This window comes from Hippocampus bargibanti, linkage group LG22 (genome assembly GCF_051943395.1).
Source record: "Hippocampus bargibanti isolate YZ-2025 linkage group LG22, ASM5194339v1, whole genome shotgun sequence".
NCBI classification, from domain to species: domain Eukaryota; kingdom Metazoa; phylum Chordata; class Actinopteri; order Syngnathiformes; family Syngnathidae; genus Hippocampus; species Hippocampus bargibanti.
This window is the reverse complement of record NC_142755.1, coordinates 5,980,001-5,996,288: the sequence shown is the minus strand read 5'-3', so window position 1 is coordinate 5,996,288 and position 16,288 is coordinate 5,980,001. Positions and strand designations below refer to the sequence as shown.

The following is a 16,288-nucleotide window of genomic DNA, read 5'->3' as shown; positions in this document are numbered from 1 at the left end:
TCCACGTACATACAATTTTATGCCATTATTTATCACCCTGAGATGAAGTGGATTTTTTTTTGACAGCATAAGGGTCCCAACAAAGAGTTGGAAATCTTGCAAAGTAAAAATTGAAGGTTAACATCTGTTCAAAATTGTTAAAATTAATCTTTGATGGGACAAAAATGTGATGAAAATATTTCTATTAAATCTTTGAAGCTGTAGTTTGAGGGGAAAGTCTCACAAAATTGTTGGTTGCATTTAGATTCAATTACAAAACTTTCCAAGGAATAAAAGTGATTTGTTATTATTATTTGTGTTTTATCCAGAAATGTTTTTGAAAGCAGATGTCATTCTACAATTGTACAACAGAGGGCGAACTTCATGGGATGCATTCTATACAAAGAAGACAATAGCGGAAATGATGTCATCAAAAGCTGGACTGTTGATTGACAAACACGACTCCCACGTTTTCATGGAGGTAAATATTGTACTCAAGCAACTTTTATTTTAACATATGAAATTCAAGAAATGTTACTTGATATGATTGATAATAAGCAGTTTGCTAGTAAATAGAGACTTTGTCCCTGGTAAAGAGGACGTCGAGACGCTTTGAGAATATATATTTTTTGTGAATATGTACATGCATTCAATGAGTCACATCCATAATAGACGAATCTATTTTTTTTAAATGCGTAAACATGGGATCAATTTCTTTTCATTGACCACGAAAAGTGCCACTTTAAAAATATACAGCGACTCAGGCCATGCGCTTAATAAGTTAATTGAATACAGGTGAGGGGCATTCTCACACAACGCTTGATGGACAACATAGTTACGATTACCGATTGCTCCCTTTAAAAAAAAAACAGAATACAGTGAATAAAAATAGACGCCACCACGAAAAAAAAGACTGATTTGGTTAAATTACGCACTTTCGTTCTGGCGTCAACAAACATTCATTACTGACGACAATTTATCGGTGCAACAGTGACCTCGGTTGGACAAATGGTGGTAAAGTCATTCGGACGGAAGTAACATCACCATTGCCTTCCGCCTTCGGGTACGTTCCGTCCTTCGTCCATAAGAGGGCAACGTCGTCTCATTTTTGTTAAAGAACCACCTTTACAGTATCTTAAAATAAAACAGCCATTGATCGATAGAAAATTTGTCACGTCTAGAAGCCCGCAGAGGGCAGAACATAGTCGTGTGATGATTATTGATGTTAATGCTTCCATTATCCTGCAAAGAAGCAGCAGCCAATGGGGCAACTTGATAATATATAATCGTACATTTCATTTATAAGTGTTGTTCAAAACTCTCAAGGTCACTTTACAGTCAGGATAAGTTTTTATTTCTGCGGGTGAGCAGCGGTAGCCACACGTACCAGCCTCAAATAGATAGAAAGCGAGCTAGCTAGCAAACGGATATCTAATAAATAGCTAGCTATATAGCTAATAGCTAGCTAGCTTGGCAAGAAATTAATACCAACTTCCGATTGCATTAAAAATGTGAAACGTTGGAAAGGAGAGCTATGATATCAATGATAAGACAAATGAAAACAATAGACATGGTCCACAGGTGAACTGCTAAATAGTGCTTTTAAATAGTGTCCTTGAGAGTTTTGAAAGGTGCCTATAATAATGTGTTATTTTTTTAGCATAGGTCACAGTGCTGAATGCTCAGGTAGGCACGGTGTAACAGTTCATCATTTGTCTTTCAGGCAATATTATAAAGGCATCCACACCGGGCTCACAATCACAATGTACTGTAAGTATTACAGCACCATTTACTTTTTGGCTTGTATGTCGTCAAAGTAACAATGTTAATCATATAACGTCATTAACTGACATTTGCCTCACCACTGACAAGTGGCAGGAAGCTGGAAAGTAATTTCTTAACAATTCCAACAGCTCAGATGCTTTTTTATGGCTGTTCTCCTATATCATTTCATTGTTCAAATTACCGTTCTTTACGGGAGTCCTTTCAATAACATTTTCGCCAAGTGTACAAAACTCAGATGAATTTAAAGACTCGTATTTAAAAATAATAATCAATGGACACAACGTGAACGGACTTGAAATTTCTGTTCGATGCCCATTTCAAGGTAAGATCAGAGCATTGTCATCAAATGGTGAGTAATTTTACTTTGTTTGAATGTTATTGTGCCTGCTGATAACCATATATTTTTTTAGTTACTTCCTGGTTGAGTGAATGGTAGCGCGTCTGGCTGCCGCTGCTCACCTTCACAAAAATGTATCCTGTCTGTAAAGTGTCCTTGAGAGTTTTGAAAGCTGCTTATTCATGAAACGTATTCTTATATTACAGTAACGTCTCGTTATATCGATATCCGTTATATCGATAGTACTGCTTATTATGATACTATTTCTATGAACGCAAGGAGAAAATTTGCATGCCGCAGGATCGAATATATCGATAGTCCGGTTATATAGATATTTTTTCCGACTCCCGAGAATATCGATATAACGAGACTTTACTGTATTTATTATTGTTATAAAAATATCGAATGTACAGTCAAAACTGACTTTGATCTTCCCATCTTTGAAATCCCCCCCAAAAACAGTCTGCGTACATCATGATCGCAGCCTTGTAACAAACATGGTATATCATTGATAAAAAGACAGAACCTAATTGGACTCAGGATTGAACCCTGTGTGACACCTGTGACAAGATATTTCAAAGTAAATTTTGCAGGATGTGTTTTAACCCACATACAGTATGCTCGACATTGTGAAATGTGCCGCAGTAAGACCTCAAGTCAAAGTCAGCTTTATTGTCAGATATGCTAATATGCATGACATACAGCACAGATGATATTACTGTCCTCTCGGACCCAGCGTGCAAGGCGCTTATAATGTGTTGGCAACATGTTTGACCACCTGTCTCATGTTACTCAATGAGATCTAAGGAATGCTCGTGGAGTTTTTGTGAATGCTCAGTCGCATGAAATGTTCAAGTGAACGTTTCTTTCCACCTGAACCCTTAAAGGACAACCGACACCATTTTGTGTTTCCTAAAAGCCCAAATGACATGAAAAAAACATTTTATAGCATCTAAAATACCCAATACACGCAAGCTGATATTTTTAGTCAAATGCAAAACACCAATAAAATGACTTAGTGTCCCAAAACTACTTCAAAATGACCTCATAAGGTCCCACCCCCTTGTTCGTGACGTGGTGCCAGGATGTCTTGCCTTGCTCGAGAATCAAAACAATGGCTTCAGATTCGGAGAAGATGCGTTCTTGTTACTCATCCAGTTATGAATATGATTCAAATCGTTCTGAAGAGGACAGCATAAATGTTTGCAATTGATTAAATAAGTCCTTCCGTTTCATTTTGAGGCATCTGGACTCCAATGTAGCACCTAGAAAATGCACAAGATGGCCCCCAAGCTCCGTTGGAAATGGGCTGATTTGTCTGCTGGAAATTTGTGTCAACTAGTATCAAATAGTAGTCTTGGTGCAACACACAACGATTCACCATCGCGTTATTTATGTTTTTTTCTTTCTAATTTCGCCATCAACACGGATCAAAACAAAGGTTTCAGACCAAACAAAGTACCCAAAATGCATTTTGTGTCACTTTCTCGGCCAGGGGCGTTCCAGACGTGACGTCACCAACTCAAAAACAAGACTTCCTGAATATTCAGTGTGACTCTTAAAACGTAAAATAGCTATATGCCGTGGAATCTTTGTAAAATACCCGCAGTAGAAGTCATTTGAAGTGATTTTACAAATTATGGACACAACATGTCCGGACGCGTCGGTTGTCCTTTAAAGACGCTCGTCCACGTGCAGGTACCTATTAGACATGCCTTTGGGGAGCTCAAACTGGGAAGGCTGCGGAAACATGGATTGGTAGAATTTCACCAAGTTTGTTCGCACTTGCTTAGCAGCGCTTTGGGTGTAGTCAAGGTCGTCGTTCATGCAGATAAACTTCCTGTTGGAATAAGTGCAGAAGCATATTATTCAACATCCAGGAACTGAATTGGTTTTGAATGCGTTGAGGGTTCTTTTTACCTTGGCCGTTTACGAACGTCCTCAAATATGCGATCTGCCTCAGCCACGTTACTGTGAAGCAATTTGAAATGTACCTCCTCCTTCCCCATGACCTTAAACCTGTTGGCAAATTGACTTGTCAGCAGAAGAAACCCGGTGATGATCTCAACACATTCTCGGAGCAGCTCTCACTTGTACTTCTTCTGTTCTGAAAAGGCCCCGCGAATGTGATCTATGATCGGTTTGCACTTCATGATGAGTTCTTTGGTCACTTCAAACTGAAGATGAACAAACACTTAAATTATCTTCGTGTATTAGAATTTTATTTGGACTGGTGAGGTAAACTATTTAATTCTGGTTTTTCTTTTGACTCAAAATGCTGACCATCTTTTGGTAGACCTGACTGGGTTTCAGCTCGCTGACGTCATTTGGTAGAGTTTGTGAGCATTCGATCAACTGATTCTTCAAGCTCACAGAGTCCTAGAAGTAAACACAGAATAACAGCCTTCTCATTCAATGATTTTCTGTCGCAGAAAGTCTGATGAACAGACCACCTCGGGTTTGAATGGCTGCCGATTGATCATTGTGGCCAAAGCTTGAATCTCGCTCTCAGACAGAACACCAGAGTGGTCCTTGTCGGCAGTGTCAAACAATTTTGAGATGTTAGCATGCTCCGTGACACTCATCAGGAAATAAAAGTAGGAAAAGGCATATTGCATGCCTTCTGGTTGACGCCAACGTTGGCTTGAGGTCTTGCGAAATTCTTCTGGGAATCTGCAGAAAGAAGAGCAAGGTACCCTTAGCTGTCAGTGCTCAAGAAGGCCTGAGACTAACTTGAATGCACTCACGTGTCCTGAAGCTCCTGCATCACCAGCTTGTCAATCATGTAGGGAGCGTGTGCAATCGCTTTCCGGTTCATGCCGCCAAACTTTAGGTTGTACAGCCGGTTGACGTATTTCAGATTGGCTCTAAAACTGATCTTCACCTTCTTCTGCTCTCTTGGGGCTCTTTGCAGAGGATCATCTTCCTTTTAAATCAAAAGTAAAGGATGCCACTGAAGATATGAAATGATCCAACATTGGAATAGGTCGCACTAACCTGAAGTACTTCTTGAAAGTATTTGAACAATCTCTTCAACGAAGTATCAAACTGTAGGAAATGCATCCCCAAAAGAGCTTTCCAGTCAAACGTTTGCATGTTCTGTTTTTTTTCTCCATGCTCTTCGATTTGGAAGTGGGGATCTTTGTTGTCATTTTCGTTTGCAAAGAAGCTCAGTGTTTTTTCTGTCAGCCTTGACCTCTGGCTGGTTGCCTGAATCTTCTCAGCTTGAGATAGATCACCATCACGAGGAGTTCTTATGGACCTGTGGGTCCTTCCTTCAAATGTCCAAAAAAATGTGTAAAGCGTCTTGAAAGGCAGATCAATGCAATTGTACGGCACCACTGTAGCTGATCACTACCTTTGCAGTCCCCGCCATCCCATTGACAGGCAGCATTGTTGCATTGTTGATTACAAAGACCATTGTTTATCCAGACACCTGGACAGTCTTTTGAACAGGGGCCTAAAGGCCAGTCAAGATACACCTGTAAGGAAGTGGGAAGTTGTATTGGTTTGAAAAAAAAATATCAACAACCCATCAATTATTAAGTTGATTGACCACCATTCCAAGAATTGAATAATTCCCTCATCAATGTCACTCTTAACGATAATCAGAATCAGAAAACCTTTATTCGTCCCACAATGGGGAAATTTGCAGATTGATGGTACGTTGTGTTTTACCACTTTCATGACAGATATGCTAGAATAACATCTGCTTGATGCTCAAAGATGATGCTTGACTATTTAGATTACTTTTTGACCATTGGTTGGGGTATAGAAGTCGTCCAGCCAGACATCCTTGCCAAACATCATGTCATCGTTGAGGTAAAGGAACTTTTGCGAGATGCCCGGGATGCGGTGGAGGTGGCTTTCGATAGCGTGCGAGTTGAAGTTGGGGAGATGGCTCATGTTCAGGAATATTTCCTAGAATTCAGAGAAGATCCATTACATATACAATTGGTTGTAGTGATCCTAAGGCACACAAATCATAGTAACTTCCTGTAAACTAAGAGAAGCTATTGGAAGTGTGAGAGGCTGCAATGTTACCTTGTGTGTGACAATTGAAACCCGGGGGTTTCGCAAGTTAAGCCAGGACGGGATCTGCCCGTTAGTCACGATATAGACGTGTCGCACCCACGGCGCGTGTTTCTCCATGGACCGTAAGGAATAGAGCAGGGCACCGTTTTCTTCGAAGCGGTTGGCTGTGAAAGAGTCCCAGATCTCTGTTTTGGGAGGGGGAGGCCGCTTTTCTGAAAACTAAGGAAAAAGGTGCAATTAGATTAAAGAAGTTTGAATGTTAGATCATGTCAATTTGCGGTTTTGTTGTGCCTTACCTCTGTGATGGCCCTCATATCCCAGAACAAGTAAACTGGACTTATGGTCATCTTCTTCTTATCCAGTTTCATTCGATTGTTTCTTGCCAATTGCAGGAGAAACTTAAAATCCTGTGGATCTCCAAGATGGAGCAGAGCAATGCCGGCCTCCGGGTACAACTCTAACTGAGGACCACATTGCCGGACAAGCCCAACTGTCACGTTATTGGTCAGAAAACGACATGACGTGCGAAACAAACTTTACAGCAATTATCCTGCTCTCTATAGTGTCCGATAATTTGCCTCGCAGCATCTCTGATGACTTGTAGGACTCCGGGAAGCCAGTTAGGAATGCTAAGGTCTCCATTTGGATTAGACCTGGGGCCTCGTTGTCAGTCGTCTGGAAAGTATTACATAACCGCCATGTACTAACATGCTAAGACACACCAGAAGTTCAGGAGAACGTCCATGAGAAATATTTACCAGGTAGCATTTGGAGATTGAGAATTTATCGTCTTTGAGGGTTCCTGCCAAGGCCTTACCAGCTGGAAGACAAACCACCAAGAAGCAACACAACAACAATATTGTCCAAAATAAAGACGAGGCATTAGCCATGAACATTTCTTCATCCTGATGCAGAAATGTACCGTCAACCCGCGAATGGAAGACTACCACGGAGACGGTGTTGGAGGGCTGCAGGGGTTTGGTGAACATCAACATGGCCTTGGCAGCTGAGAAGGAGGGCAAGACCGATGGTAGATCTCGGGTGGTAGTGTTAGGTGGAAGGCCAGGATTAACCATGACCATGGGTGCCACGATGCATTGAGACAGCGGGCATTCTGGCTTCACACTGAAAAGGAGAAGGAATATCTGTTTTCTCTCCAATTATTTTTCCCTGATGGAATTCGCACCTTCAATTGACACCTCCCGGTTTGGACGCGCATCTGGTTTCCATATTCCTATACTTGCGCCATTTGGGTACGGCCAACCCCCACCTTGGGGATTGTCCACTCATCACCTCCACAACATCCTTTTTGGTTTTGCCGGTTACACTACTTAGTCCCTATCGTTCATTTTTTTTTTATACGCCGGATCCGGTATGGTCTCCTCACCCACCTCCGCAGTTCTTCTTCTGCTTCCATTTGCTCTTTGGCCACCTTCAGGTCCTTTTGTAGCTGTGCGTCTGAGCCATTCACCCAAGTATACACCAGATCGATGGGAATTGGTGTACACTCTCTGCAAGACGAGAGGAAGTCAAGCAATTCGGACAAAGTCAATGTGAAGGGTTGTCACCTTGTGGTCTGTACTTGTGATTGACAGCAGTCGCTGACATTGCTGATGACCTGCACTCTAAAGTTGTTGATTCCTCACCTGCTGTGGAATGACGTACATGTGTCCACATTCTTGTTTTCCTTCAAAACCTCATTCAACTGGTGAGACCAGTCCCGATTCTTCAGTTTCTCGAACTGCACAAATGAGAGTAACGTACGATGACGACGTGCATTGTGATGACATTATCCGTGTGATTTTTGTCCATTCTTAAAGGACAACCGACGTCTCCGCACAAGTTGTGTCAATAATTTGTAAAATGGCTTCAAATTGACTTCTACTGAGCGTATTTTACAAAGATTCCACGGCATATAGCTATATTTTACGTTTTAACTCGCGCTGAATATTCCGGAAGTCTTGTTTTTGTGTTGGTGATGAGTCCTCACGTTACGTCACTGAAGGAACGCCGCTGACCGAAAAAAGGACACATTGTAGCAGTCCTTCCATCACGTCAATGCATTTGGCTGTACTTTGCTGGTCTGAAAACTTCGTGTAGCATTAAAAAAGAGGCAGAAGAGGGCGACAAAGCTCCATGTAAGGAATTAATCCGCCTGTGGAAACGGGCTGATTAATTCCTTACAGGAGCTTTGTCGCCATTTTCTGCCTCTTTTTGTGCTACATTTCCCGCCCCCAGATACCTCAAAATGGCATGGAATAAATTTAGTCTATTGCAAACATGTATGCTTTCCTCTTCAGAACTATTTGAATAATATTCACAATTGGACAAGTAACAACAAAGCATATTCTCCGAATCTGAAGCCATTGTTTGGATTCACGAGCAAGGCAAGACGTCTTGGCGTGATGTCACGAACTGGGGGCGGCACCTTCTGAAACTGCCCACTTCCGGTTTCAAATTGAAGTACAGTAAAGTCTCGTTATATCGATATCGGATATATCGAAAGTCCCGGTTATATCGATACTATTTCTATGCACGCACGGATAAAATTACATGAAAACAGGGTCGGATATATCGATAGTCCCGGTTATATCGATATTTTTTGGACTCCCTTGAATATCGATATAACGAGACTTTACTGTACCTTTTAGACACTTTAAGTCATTTTTATTGGTGTTTTGCATTTGACTAAAAATATCATATTGCGTGTTTTGGGTATTTTAGATGCTCTAAAACGTTTTTCTGATGTCAGTTAAGAAACAAAAAAGTGACGTTGGTTGTCCTTTTAAAAACACCTCTGCTCAGTTTCTTTCCACAACAAATTGTCATGCAATGAGTTGTGGGCCGTTGAAACAACCAACATTTCTGGTCACTGTATAAATTATAAACAACATTCATTGAAAGTAATTTATTTCTTAAGCCAGAGGCGAGTCACCTCTGCCATGCGATAAAGGCGCAACATTCCGAGAATTAGGGCTGCACAGCAGACTGCAACTTTGTATCGCCTCCTTAAACGCTTGCATGGCAGCTTCTGAGATGGCCGCAAGTAGCTGTTCATGATTCCTGAAAGAGCACATTTTTGGATACATGTTGACTGAGTCTATACAATCTCGACAAGCGTTTGACCATCAGGATTTCTTTGAGTAAGCTTGGACCGTGACGAGCGTAAGTGGAAAAGTTGGAGCATTTTCAATCTTTGTTCATAGATGTTATACTGCAGTGTTCTTGAAAATAGAAGATGGTTGAACAAAATTCTGATTGCTACCTGCCTCCTTGTCAATTTGTTTGTGTCATATGGCCTTTTATCACCTCAAGATTGCAAATTAGAATACGGTCCCCAGTGTATTTCTGTGAATTTGGCTTTGATGGATTTCCTTCAATTCAAAAATCCCATTGGAACATTTTGGGCAGAGCCACTCCAATTCAACTCACCTCTCCGACCTGATGAAGCAATAGCATCGAAAGAAAGCGGCCCACAATGTTGACGATTCCCGAAGTGTGAGGAAAACGCATGTGGGACAGCGTGTGAAGTTTCCCGAGTACCATTGTCGACGCCTGCCGTCGTTCTTGCCAGATTCCTGTTCAGTGAGTTGCCGCAATCTTGACAAGCATTTGCACTGCCGAACAGGAAATGAAAGCATCTCGTCTGTTTGAACAATGCAGTTCATCCAGCAAATTGGAAATGGTGGTTCCATTTAATGGCATGAAACATGGTGCTTTTCGCCAGTTTCCAGTGAACACACATCCCAAGGGTGGTATATATATATATATATATATATATATATATATATATATATATATATATATATATATATATATATATATATATATATATATACATATATACAGTAAAGTCTCGTTATATCGATATTCAAGGGAGTCCGAAAAAATATCGATATAACCGGGACTATCGATATATCCGACCCTGTTTGCATGTAATTTTCTCCGGGCATAGAAATAGTATCGATATAACCGGGACTATCGATATATCCGATATCGATATAACGAGACTTTACTGTGTATATATATATATATATATATATATATATATATATATATATATATATATATATATATATATATATATATATATATATATATATATAGTGGTAGTAGTAGTAATACATTTAATTTACAAGTGCCTTTTTGAACACTCAATGACACAATTAAAAGAACAACAAAACCATAAATAAAATGATAAAAAATAAAGTAGCTGATTATACTAGACCATGAATGCAATTTTAAACAGATGGGTTTTGAGTTTTTGACCAAACAAAATGGCCAAAAGGAGAGAAGGCAAGTCACTTTTGAATAGTTTTGAAAAATGTCAACATGAAAGTTTTAATAATCATGAACATGATTTTTTTTCCCTTTGGGATTGTCCCTGATGGGATATGATTGTACTTCAAACATTATTCATAGCTAAGAGACACATTTGGTGTGCACTGTCGAAATAAACAAGCCTGGAAAGAAGAGTTTGGCTCCACTGTTGGGAGCTAAGATTTTGACCTCAAAGATTAATTTAGATACGAAGACAATAGAAATCCCAGATATGGCAGTGGATTTAAAACATTTATATGCAATTGTTTTCCTTTTGGCTTTTCCCTTTGAGGGGCCACCACAGTGAATCAATGTCATCCACCTTCAGAGATTGGAGTATTTGTTTTGGCCAAGCTTTTACGTCGGATGCCCTTCCTGACACAACCCTCTGTATCCGGGCTTTGGACCGGCACAACAAGACACCGGCTTATGTCCACTTGTGGCTACAGAACAAGCAACTCTCTGAATTTAATAAAGATGAAGATACAAGTCAAAATGGTCATCGGCACAGCAACATTCAAAAAACAAAACTATACTCACCATTTGATGACAATACCCTGATCTGATCTTGAAATTCTGTGGGACTAATAAAGGCAAATCCAATCCAATTATTTTCGGTGCACATAATTAAAATCAACAAGAACTTGGGACATACTGTATTTCCAAAATTTGACATCATAGGTTTGAACTCTCGGTGCACATTGCATAGATCAGTCACATCCGCTCTATTGTTTCAGTTTGTGAAACTAACAAGATAAAACAGCAACTCAGCTGGTTTACAAAAATATGACGATAGCGTTGAGGCGTTGGTTACACGGTGGGCTTCACAACCGTGTCACCCTAATCTGTCTATTTGGGGCACTGGTCCTTGTTCTTCTCCTTCAGCTGTTCTTCGGCCACTCAAAAGTCACGTCGGCGGGTCACAACTGTGCCATTGATTGGTTTGGAACTTTATGCGCCTCCATGTATGTGTGTGTGTTTACTGTTTTTTGATCATGAACATAATTCAATATTTCACTGAGGAATAAAGTCTTTGAAAAACCCCATTCAAACAAGAAACCGACACTTGTCATCAGTCTCAAACAATTGGTTGACCAACAAAATAAGCAAGTCCTTGAGCACACCATCAATTTAATTTGTAATCCCCCGAACCCTTACAGTTGCTCATTCACGTGCAGGAACCTGTTGGACATTCCTTTGGGGAGCTCAAACTGTGAAGGCTGCGGTAATATGGATTGGTAAAATTGTGACAACTTTGTTTGCACTTGCTTTGCAGTGCTTTGAGTGTGGTCAAGGTCGTCATTTATGCAGATGAACTTCCTGTTGGTATACGTACAGAAGCAATTCATTCCAGAGCCAGGAAGCTGAATTTGTTTTGAATGCTTTGAGGGTTCTTCTTACCTCGGTCGTTTACAAATGTCATCAAATATGCGATCCGCCTCAGCCACGTCATTGTGAAGCATTTTAAAATGTATCTCCTCCTTCCCCATGACCTGAAACCTGTTGGGAAGTTGACTTGTCACCAGAAGAAACCTGATAATGTTATCAACCTATTGTTCAAGCAGCTCTCACTTGTACTTCTTCTGGTCTGGAAAAGCGCTACGAATGCGATCTATGATTGGTTTGCAGTTCATGATAAGTTCTTTGGTCACCTGAAACTGTAGCGGAGATAACCGTTAAATTATCAGAGTGTACTGAAATGTTGTTTGGACAGGCAAATAAAACTACAAAATTAGGGTTTTTCTGATGACTTGAAAAGCCAACCATCTTTTGGTCAAGGTAGACATCCTGACTCGGTTTCAGCTCCCTGACGTCATTTGAAAGAGTTTTTGAGCAGTCGATCAACTGCTTCTTCAAGATCATTGAGTCCTGGAAGTATACACAGAATAACAGACATCTCATTCAATCCAAATGACTTTTGGCCACAAAACGTCTCATGAACAGACCACCTCGGGTTTGAGCGGCTGCTTATGGATCCTTGTTGCCAAAGCTTGAATCTCGCTCTCAGACAGAACGCCAGAGTGGTCCTTATCGGCAGTATCAAACACTTTTGAAATGTTCACATGCTGGTTGACACTCATTAGGAAATAATAGTAGGCAAACGCAAATTGCATGTCTTCTCCATTACGTAAATGGTGGCTTGAGGTCCTGCAAAATTCTTCTGGGAATCTGCAGATATAAGAGTGAGGTACCCTCAGCGGTCAGCGCTCCAAAAGTCTTGAGATTATAACTCACTCGTACTCACGCGTCCTGCAGCTCCTGCATCACGAGCTTGTCAATCATATAGGGAGCGTGTGAGATCGACTTTCTAACCATGCCTCCAAACTGTAGATTGTACAGTCTGTTGACGTGGCGCAGTGTCTCCTCAAACGTGTTTTGCAACTTTCGCCCAAAAATGGCACCATTCGTCTCATATGTTTGTGCTCTTTGTCGGCCATCATCTTCCTGTTATATGAAAGAGAAACCGCACTGTTATGATCATGTAAAATACTGTTCAATATTCATCACCGCATGTCTATTTTTTGTTCAGTTTTGGCGAAGAATTACAAACGGATTTAACACTCCATAACAGGAACTTCTGTCAAGCCGTGGGGAGAGTCGCCACCTTTTCTCCGTTTCTTGACAGAAAATACCGACTGCATGATCATATCCAGTGTGGGGGGCTTTTGACATGTTTTTTTTTCCAGTGAATGCCACTTACATTGTACACATTTGGACACAGTTGTACTTAACTCAAGTAATACTTGAAAGTATTTCAGGAACTCTTCGTAAGAAGGAACAAACTGTTGGACCTTCATCCCGAAAGGAGACTGATGCTCCCTTGTGGAGTTTCCTGTCTTTTGTATCAGGCTTGACTTCTGGGTCGTTGCCTGAGTCTTCTTCGTTTGAGATTGATCACCAGACATACGTATAGACCGGCGGTGTCTGGCTTTAAGAGTACAAAAAGATGCACAGTTTACTTCAAGGCAGAACAATCACGTTACACGCCACAAATGTTTTTGAAGGCTACCTTTGCAGTCCCCTCCGTCCCATTGACAGGCGGCATTGTTGCATTGGTGATTACAAAGACCATTGTTGATCCAGTTTGCCGGACAACCTTTTGAACAAGCAGCTAAAGGCCACGCGAGATAGACCTCGAGGATAGAAGAGAACATATGCATTTGTGGGTGTTCACAAAGAAATGGAAGTGACAAAATTAATCAACAAATGATAAATAAATTTGAATAGTATAGACAGTGTTTGAAATAACGTCTGCCCGGCGGCCCGGGGCGTACACGTCTCGGCCCGAGTGGCCGACAACTTCTTCAGGAAAAAAAAAATATATATTTTTTTTCAAAACAAATGTTTGTTTTATTCAATAAAGCAAAAGCCAGGTGAGTATGCAAATTGCCAAACGAACATTCGTTTGGCAATTTGCATACTCACCACGGCAGCCAATAAGAAGCCTGTTTTGTGCTTCGGACTATACCGTAACTGTAAAGTGTATTTGAGAGTTTTGAAACGCGCTTAGAAAGAGGAGTCCACGTGGCTTTTAGCAGACAACGTAAAGCAAACATTGCATTGTGCACCATGACAACAACTGGAGCAAAATCTTCAGTGAGGGATATTTACCATCAATTAAGCAAGGGAGCATTTGTGGTTGGTACTTCCTTAATTAAAAAAAATCCTTTATACTTCCTCCGCTAACTTTTTGTCATGAGTTTCAGACACTGGTCAGTATCGTGGTCAACTGGTAAGAACATTTGCTTTGCAGTGCAGAGGTCAATATGTTTTAATTGGGCAGCAGCCTTACTGAATGCCGTTTCGATGTGTTTTTTTTCTGTGCTTGTGTGGGTTTTCTCTGGGTACTTTGGCTTCTTCCCACATTCCTAAAACATGCACGGTAAATTGATTGAATGCTCTAAATTATTCCTCTGAGTAATTGTTTGTCGATTATGTGCTCTGCGATTTGCTGGGGAGCAGTACAGGGTCAACCTGCCCAAACAGCTGGAATAAGCTTCAGCATAACTGCGATCCTCATGTGAATCAGTGGATGAGATAATGGGTGGGTGGATAGATGCGTGTATGGTCGTCAACATAATTCGGAGGAATACCAGTCCATTTCTGTCGTCCTTGGGACAAGAATGTCCCAATATATTCAAAGTCAAGTTCCCACAATGCAACTTGAAATTGACCACTTTCATGAAGAATAGCATCTCTTTGATGCTCAAAGATGATGCTTGACTATTTTGAATACTTTTTGGCCATTGGTTGGGGTATAGAAGTCATCCAGCCACACGTCCTTGCCAAACATCATGTCATCGTTGAGGTAAAGGAATTTTTGTGAGATTCCCGGGATGCGGTGGAGGTGGCTTTCTATAGCGTGTGAGTTGAAGTTGGGGAGATGGCTCATGTTCAGGAAGATTTCCTAGAATTCAGAGAAGATGCAGTACCTGTACATTTGCCAGACGTGATCCCAATGCGCCCCACACATAAATCGCAAGAATTCCTGAAAACTCAGAAGATATTGTAAGTGCTAGAAGCTGCATTGTTACCTTGTGTGTGACAATTGAAACGTGAGGGTTTTGCAGGTTCAGCCAGGATGGGATCTGCCCGTTTGTGACAATATAGACGTGTCGAAACCATGGCGCATATTTCTCCATGGACCGTAAGGAATAGAGGAGGGCACCGTTGTCCTCAAAGCGGTTGGCTGTGAGAGAGTCCCTGGTCTCTTTTTTGGTCGTGGCAGACCCCTTCTGTGAAAACTAAGGAAAAGGTTTGACGGTGTTACAGATGTCTGAATGTTGGATGTCAATTTTCTGTTTTATAGTGCCATCTGACCTCTGCGATGCTCCTCATATCCCAGAAAAAGTATACAGGGTTGATGGCCAGCTTCTTTCCATCCAATTTCAGCCTACTATTTTCCGCCAGTTTCAGCAGAAACGTAAAATCCTGTGGAGCTACAAGGTGGAGCAGAGCAATGCCGGCCTCCGGGTACAACTCAAGCTGAGGACCACAAGCAACTGTCATATTATTGGTCAGAAAACTACCTGACATGCGAAGCAAACTTTACCGCAGTTATCCTGCTCTCTATGGTGGGTGACAATTTGCCTCGCAGCATCTCTGATGACTTGTAGGACTCCGGGAATCCAGTAAGGAAGGCTAGAGTATTCATTTGGATCAGACCTGGTGCCTCTTTTTCAGTCGTCTGGAAAGCATAACATAACCGCCATGTGGTGACGTCTTGCTAAGACACTCCAGAAGTTCAGAACGTCCATCAGAAACATTTACCAAGTAGCATTTTGAGATTGAGAATTTATCGTCATTGAGGGTTCCTGCCAAGGCCTTCTGAGCTGGAAGACAAAGCACCATCAGACACAATAACCACATTGTCCAAAATAAAGAGAGGGCATTGGCCATGAAGATTTCTTCATCCTGATGCAGAAATGTACCGTCAACCCGCGAATGGAAGACTACCACGGAGACGGTGTTGGAGGGCTCCAGGGGTTTGGTGAACTGCAACAGTGCCTTGGCAGCTGAGAAGGAGGGCAAGACCGACGGTAGATCTCGAGTGGTCATGTGAGGTGGAAGGCCAGGATTAACCACCACCATGGGTGCCACGATGCATTGAGACAGCGGGCATTCTGGCTTTACACTGGAAACGAGAAGAAATATCTGTTCCTCTCCAATCGTAGTTCCCTGATGGCATTTGCACCTATAATTGACACCTCCCAGTTTGCAAGCAGATCAGGTTTCCGTGTTCTTATACTTATGCCAAACGCATTGTCAGGGCGGCATGGGAGGCTTACATTTAGGTACGGCCAACCCCAAACTTGGGGATTGTCCACTCAT

The 16,288-nt window shown here is 41.4% G+C and overlaps 3 protein-coding genes across 3 annotated transcripts in view; 1 reads left to right on the top strand and 2 right to left on the bottom strand.

Annotated features, from left to right (window-relative positions):
- Positions 1-16,288, top strand: part of gnptab (N-acetylglucosamine-1-phosphate transferase subunits alpha and beta) — a 66,558-nt gene that overhangs the window by 23,723 nt on the left and 26,547 nt on the right. The window lies entirely within an intron of this gene.
- Positions 2,819-9,864, bottom strand: LOC148881796 (N-acetylglucosamine-1-phosphotransferase subunits alpha/beta-like). The gene is made up of 18 exons (XM_088988459.1): positions 9,569-9,864; positions 9,072-9,199; positions 7,783-7,877; positions 7,524-7,647; positions 7,059-7,254; positions 6,895-6,956; positions 6,677-6,811; positions 6,433-6,597; positions 6,146-6,355; positions 5,852-6,022; positions 5,460-5,583; positions 5,099-5,376; positions 4,849-5,027; positions 4,555-4,774; positions 4,385-4,480; positions 4,193-4,278; positions 4,022-4,120; positions 2,819-3,941 (listed from the first exon to the last, which is right to left on the bottom strand). The coding sequence occupies exons 2-18, from the start codon at positions 9,192-9,194 to the stop codon at positions 3,776-3,778; spliced, it is 2,529 nt and encodes an 842-aa protein (XP_088844585.1). The 5' UTR covers positions 9,195-9,199; positions 9,569-9,864; the 3' UTR covers positions 2,819-3,775.
- Positions 10,966-16,288, bottom strand: part of LOC148881795 (N-acetylglucosamine-1-phosphotransferase subunits alpha/beta-like) — a 6,256-nt gene continuing 933 nt past the window's right edge. Inside the window, exons 5-18 of the mRNA XM_088989329.1 lie at positions 15,889-16,091; positions 15,728-15,789; positions 15,510-15,644; positions 15,278-15,442; positions 14,992-15,201; positions 14,694-14,864; positions 13,467-13,590; positions 13,027-13,385; positions 12,702-12,901; positions 12,406-12,625; positions 12,221-12,325; positions 12,029-12,114; positions 11,858-11,956; positions 10,966-11,776 (exon numbers count right to left, since the gene is read on the bottom strand). Of these exons, the coding sequence (XP_088845455.1) occupies positions 11,611-11,776; positions 11,858-11,956; positions 12,029-12,114; positions 12,221-12,325; positions 12,406-12,625; positions 12,702-12,901; positions 13,027-13,385; positions 13,467-13,590; positions 14,694-14,864; positions 14,992-15,201; positions 15,278-15,442; positions 15,510-15,644; positions 15,728-15,789; positions 15,889-16,091 (2,305 nt within the window). The 3' untranslated portion in view covers positions 10,966-11,610. The remainder of the gene's footprint in view (positions 11,777-11,857; positions 11,957-12,028; positions 12,115-12,220; positions 12,326-12,405; positions 12,626-12,701; positions 12,902-13,026; positions 13,386-13,466; positions 13,591-14,693; positions 14,865-14,991; positions 15,202-15,277; positions 15,443-15,509; positions 15,645-15,727; positions 15,790-15,888; positions 16,092-16,288) is intronic.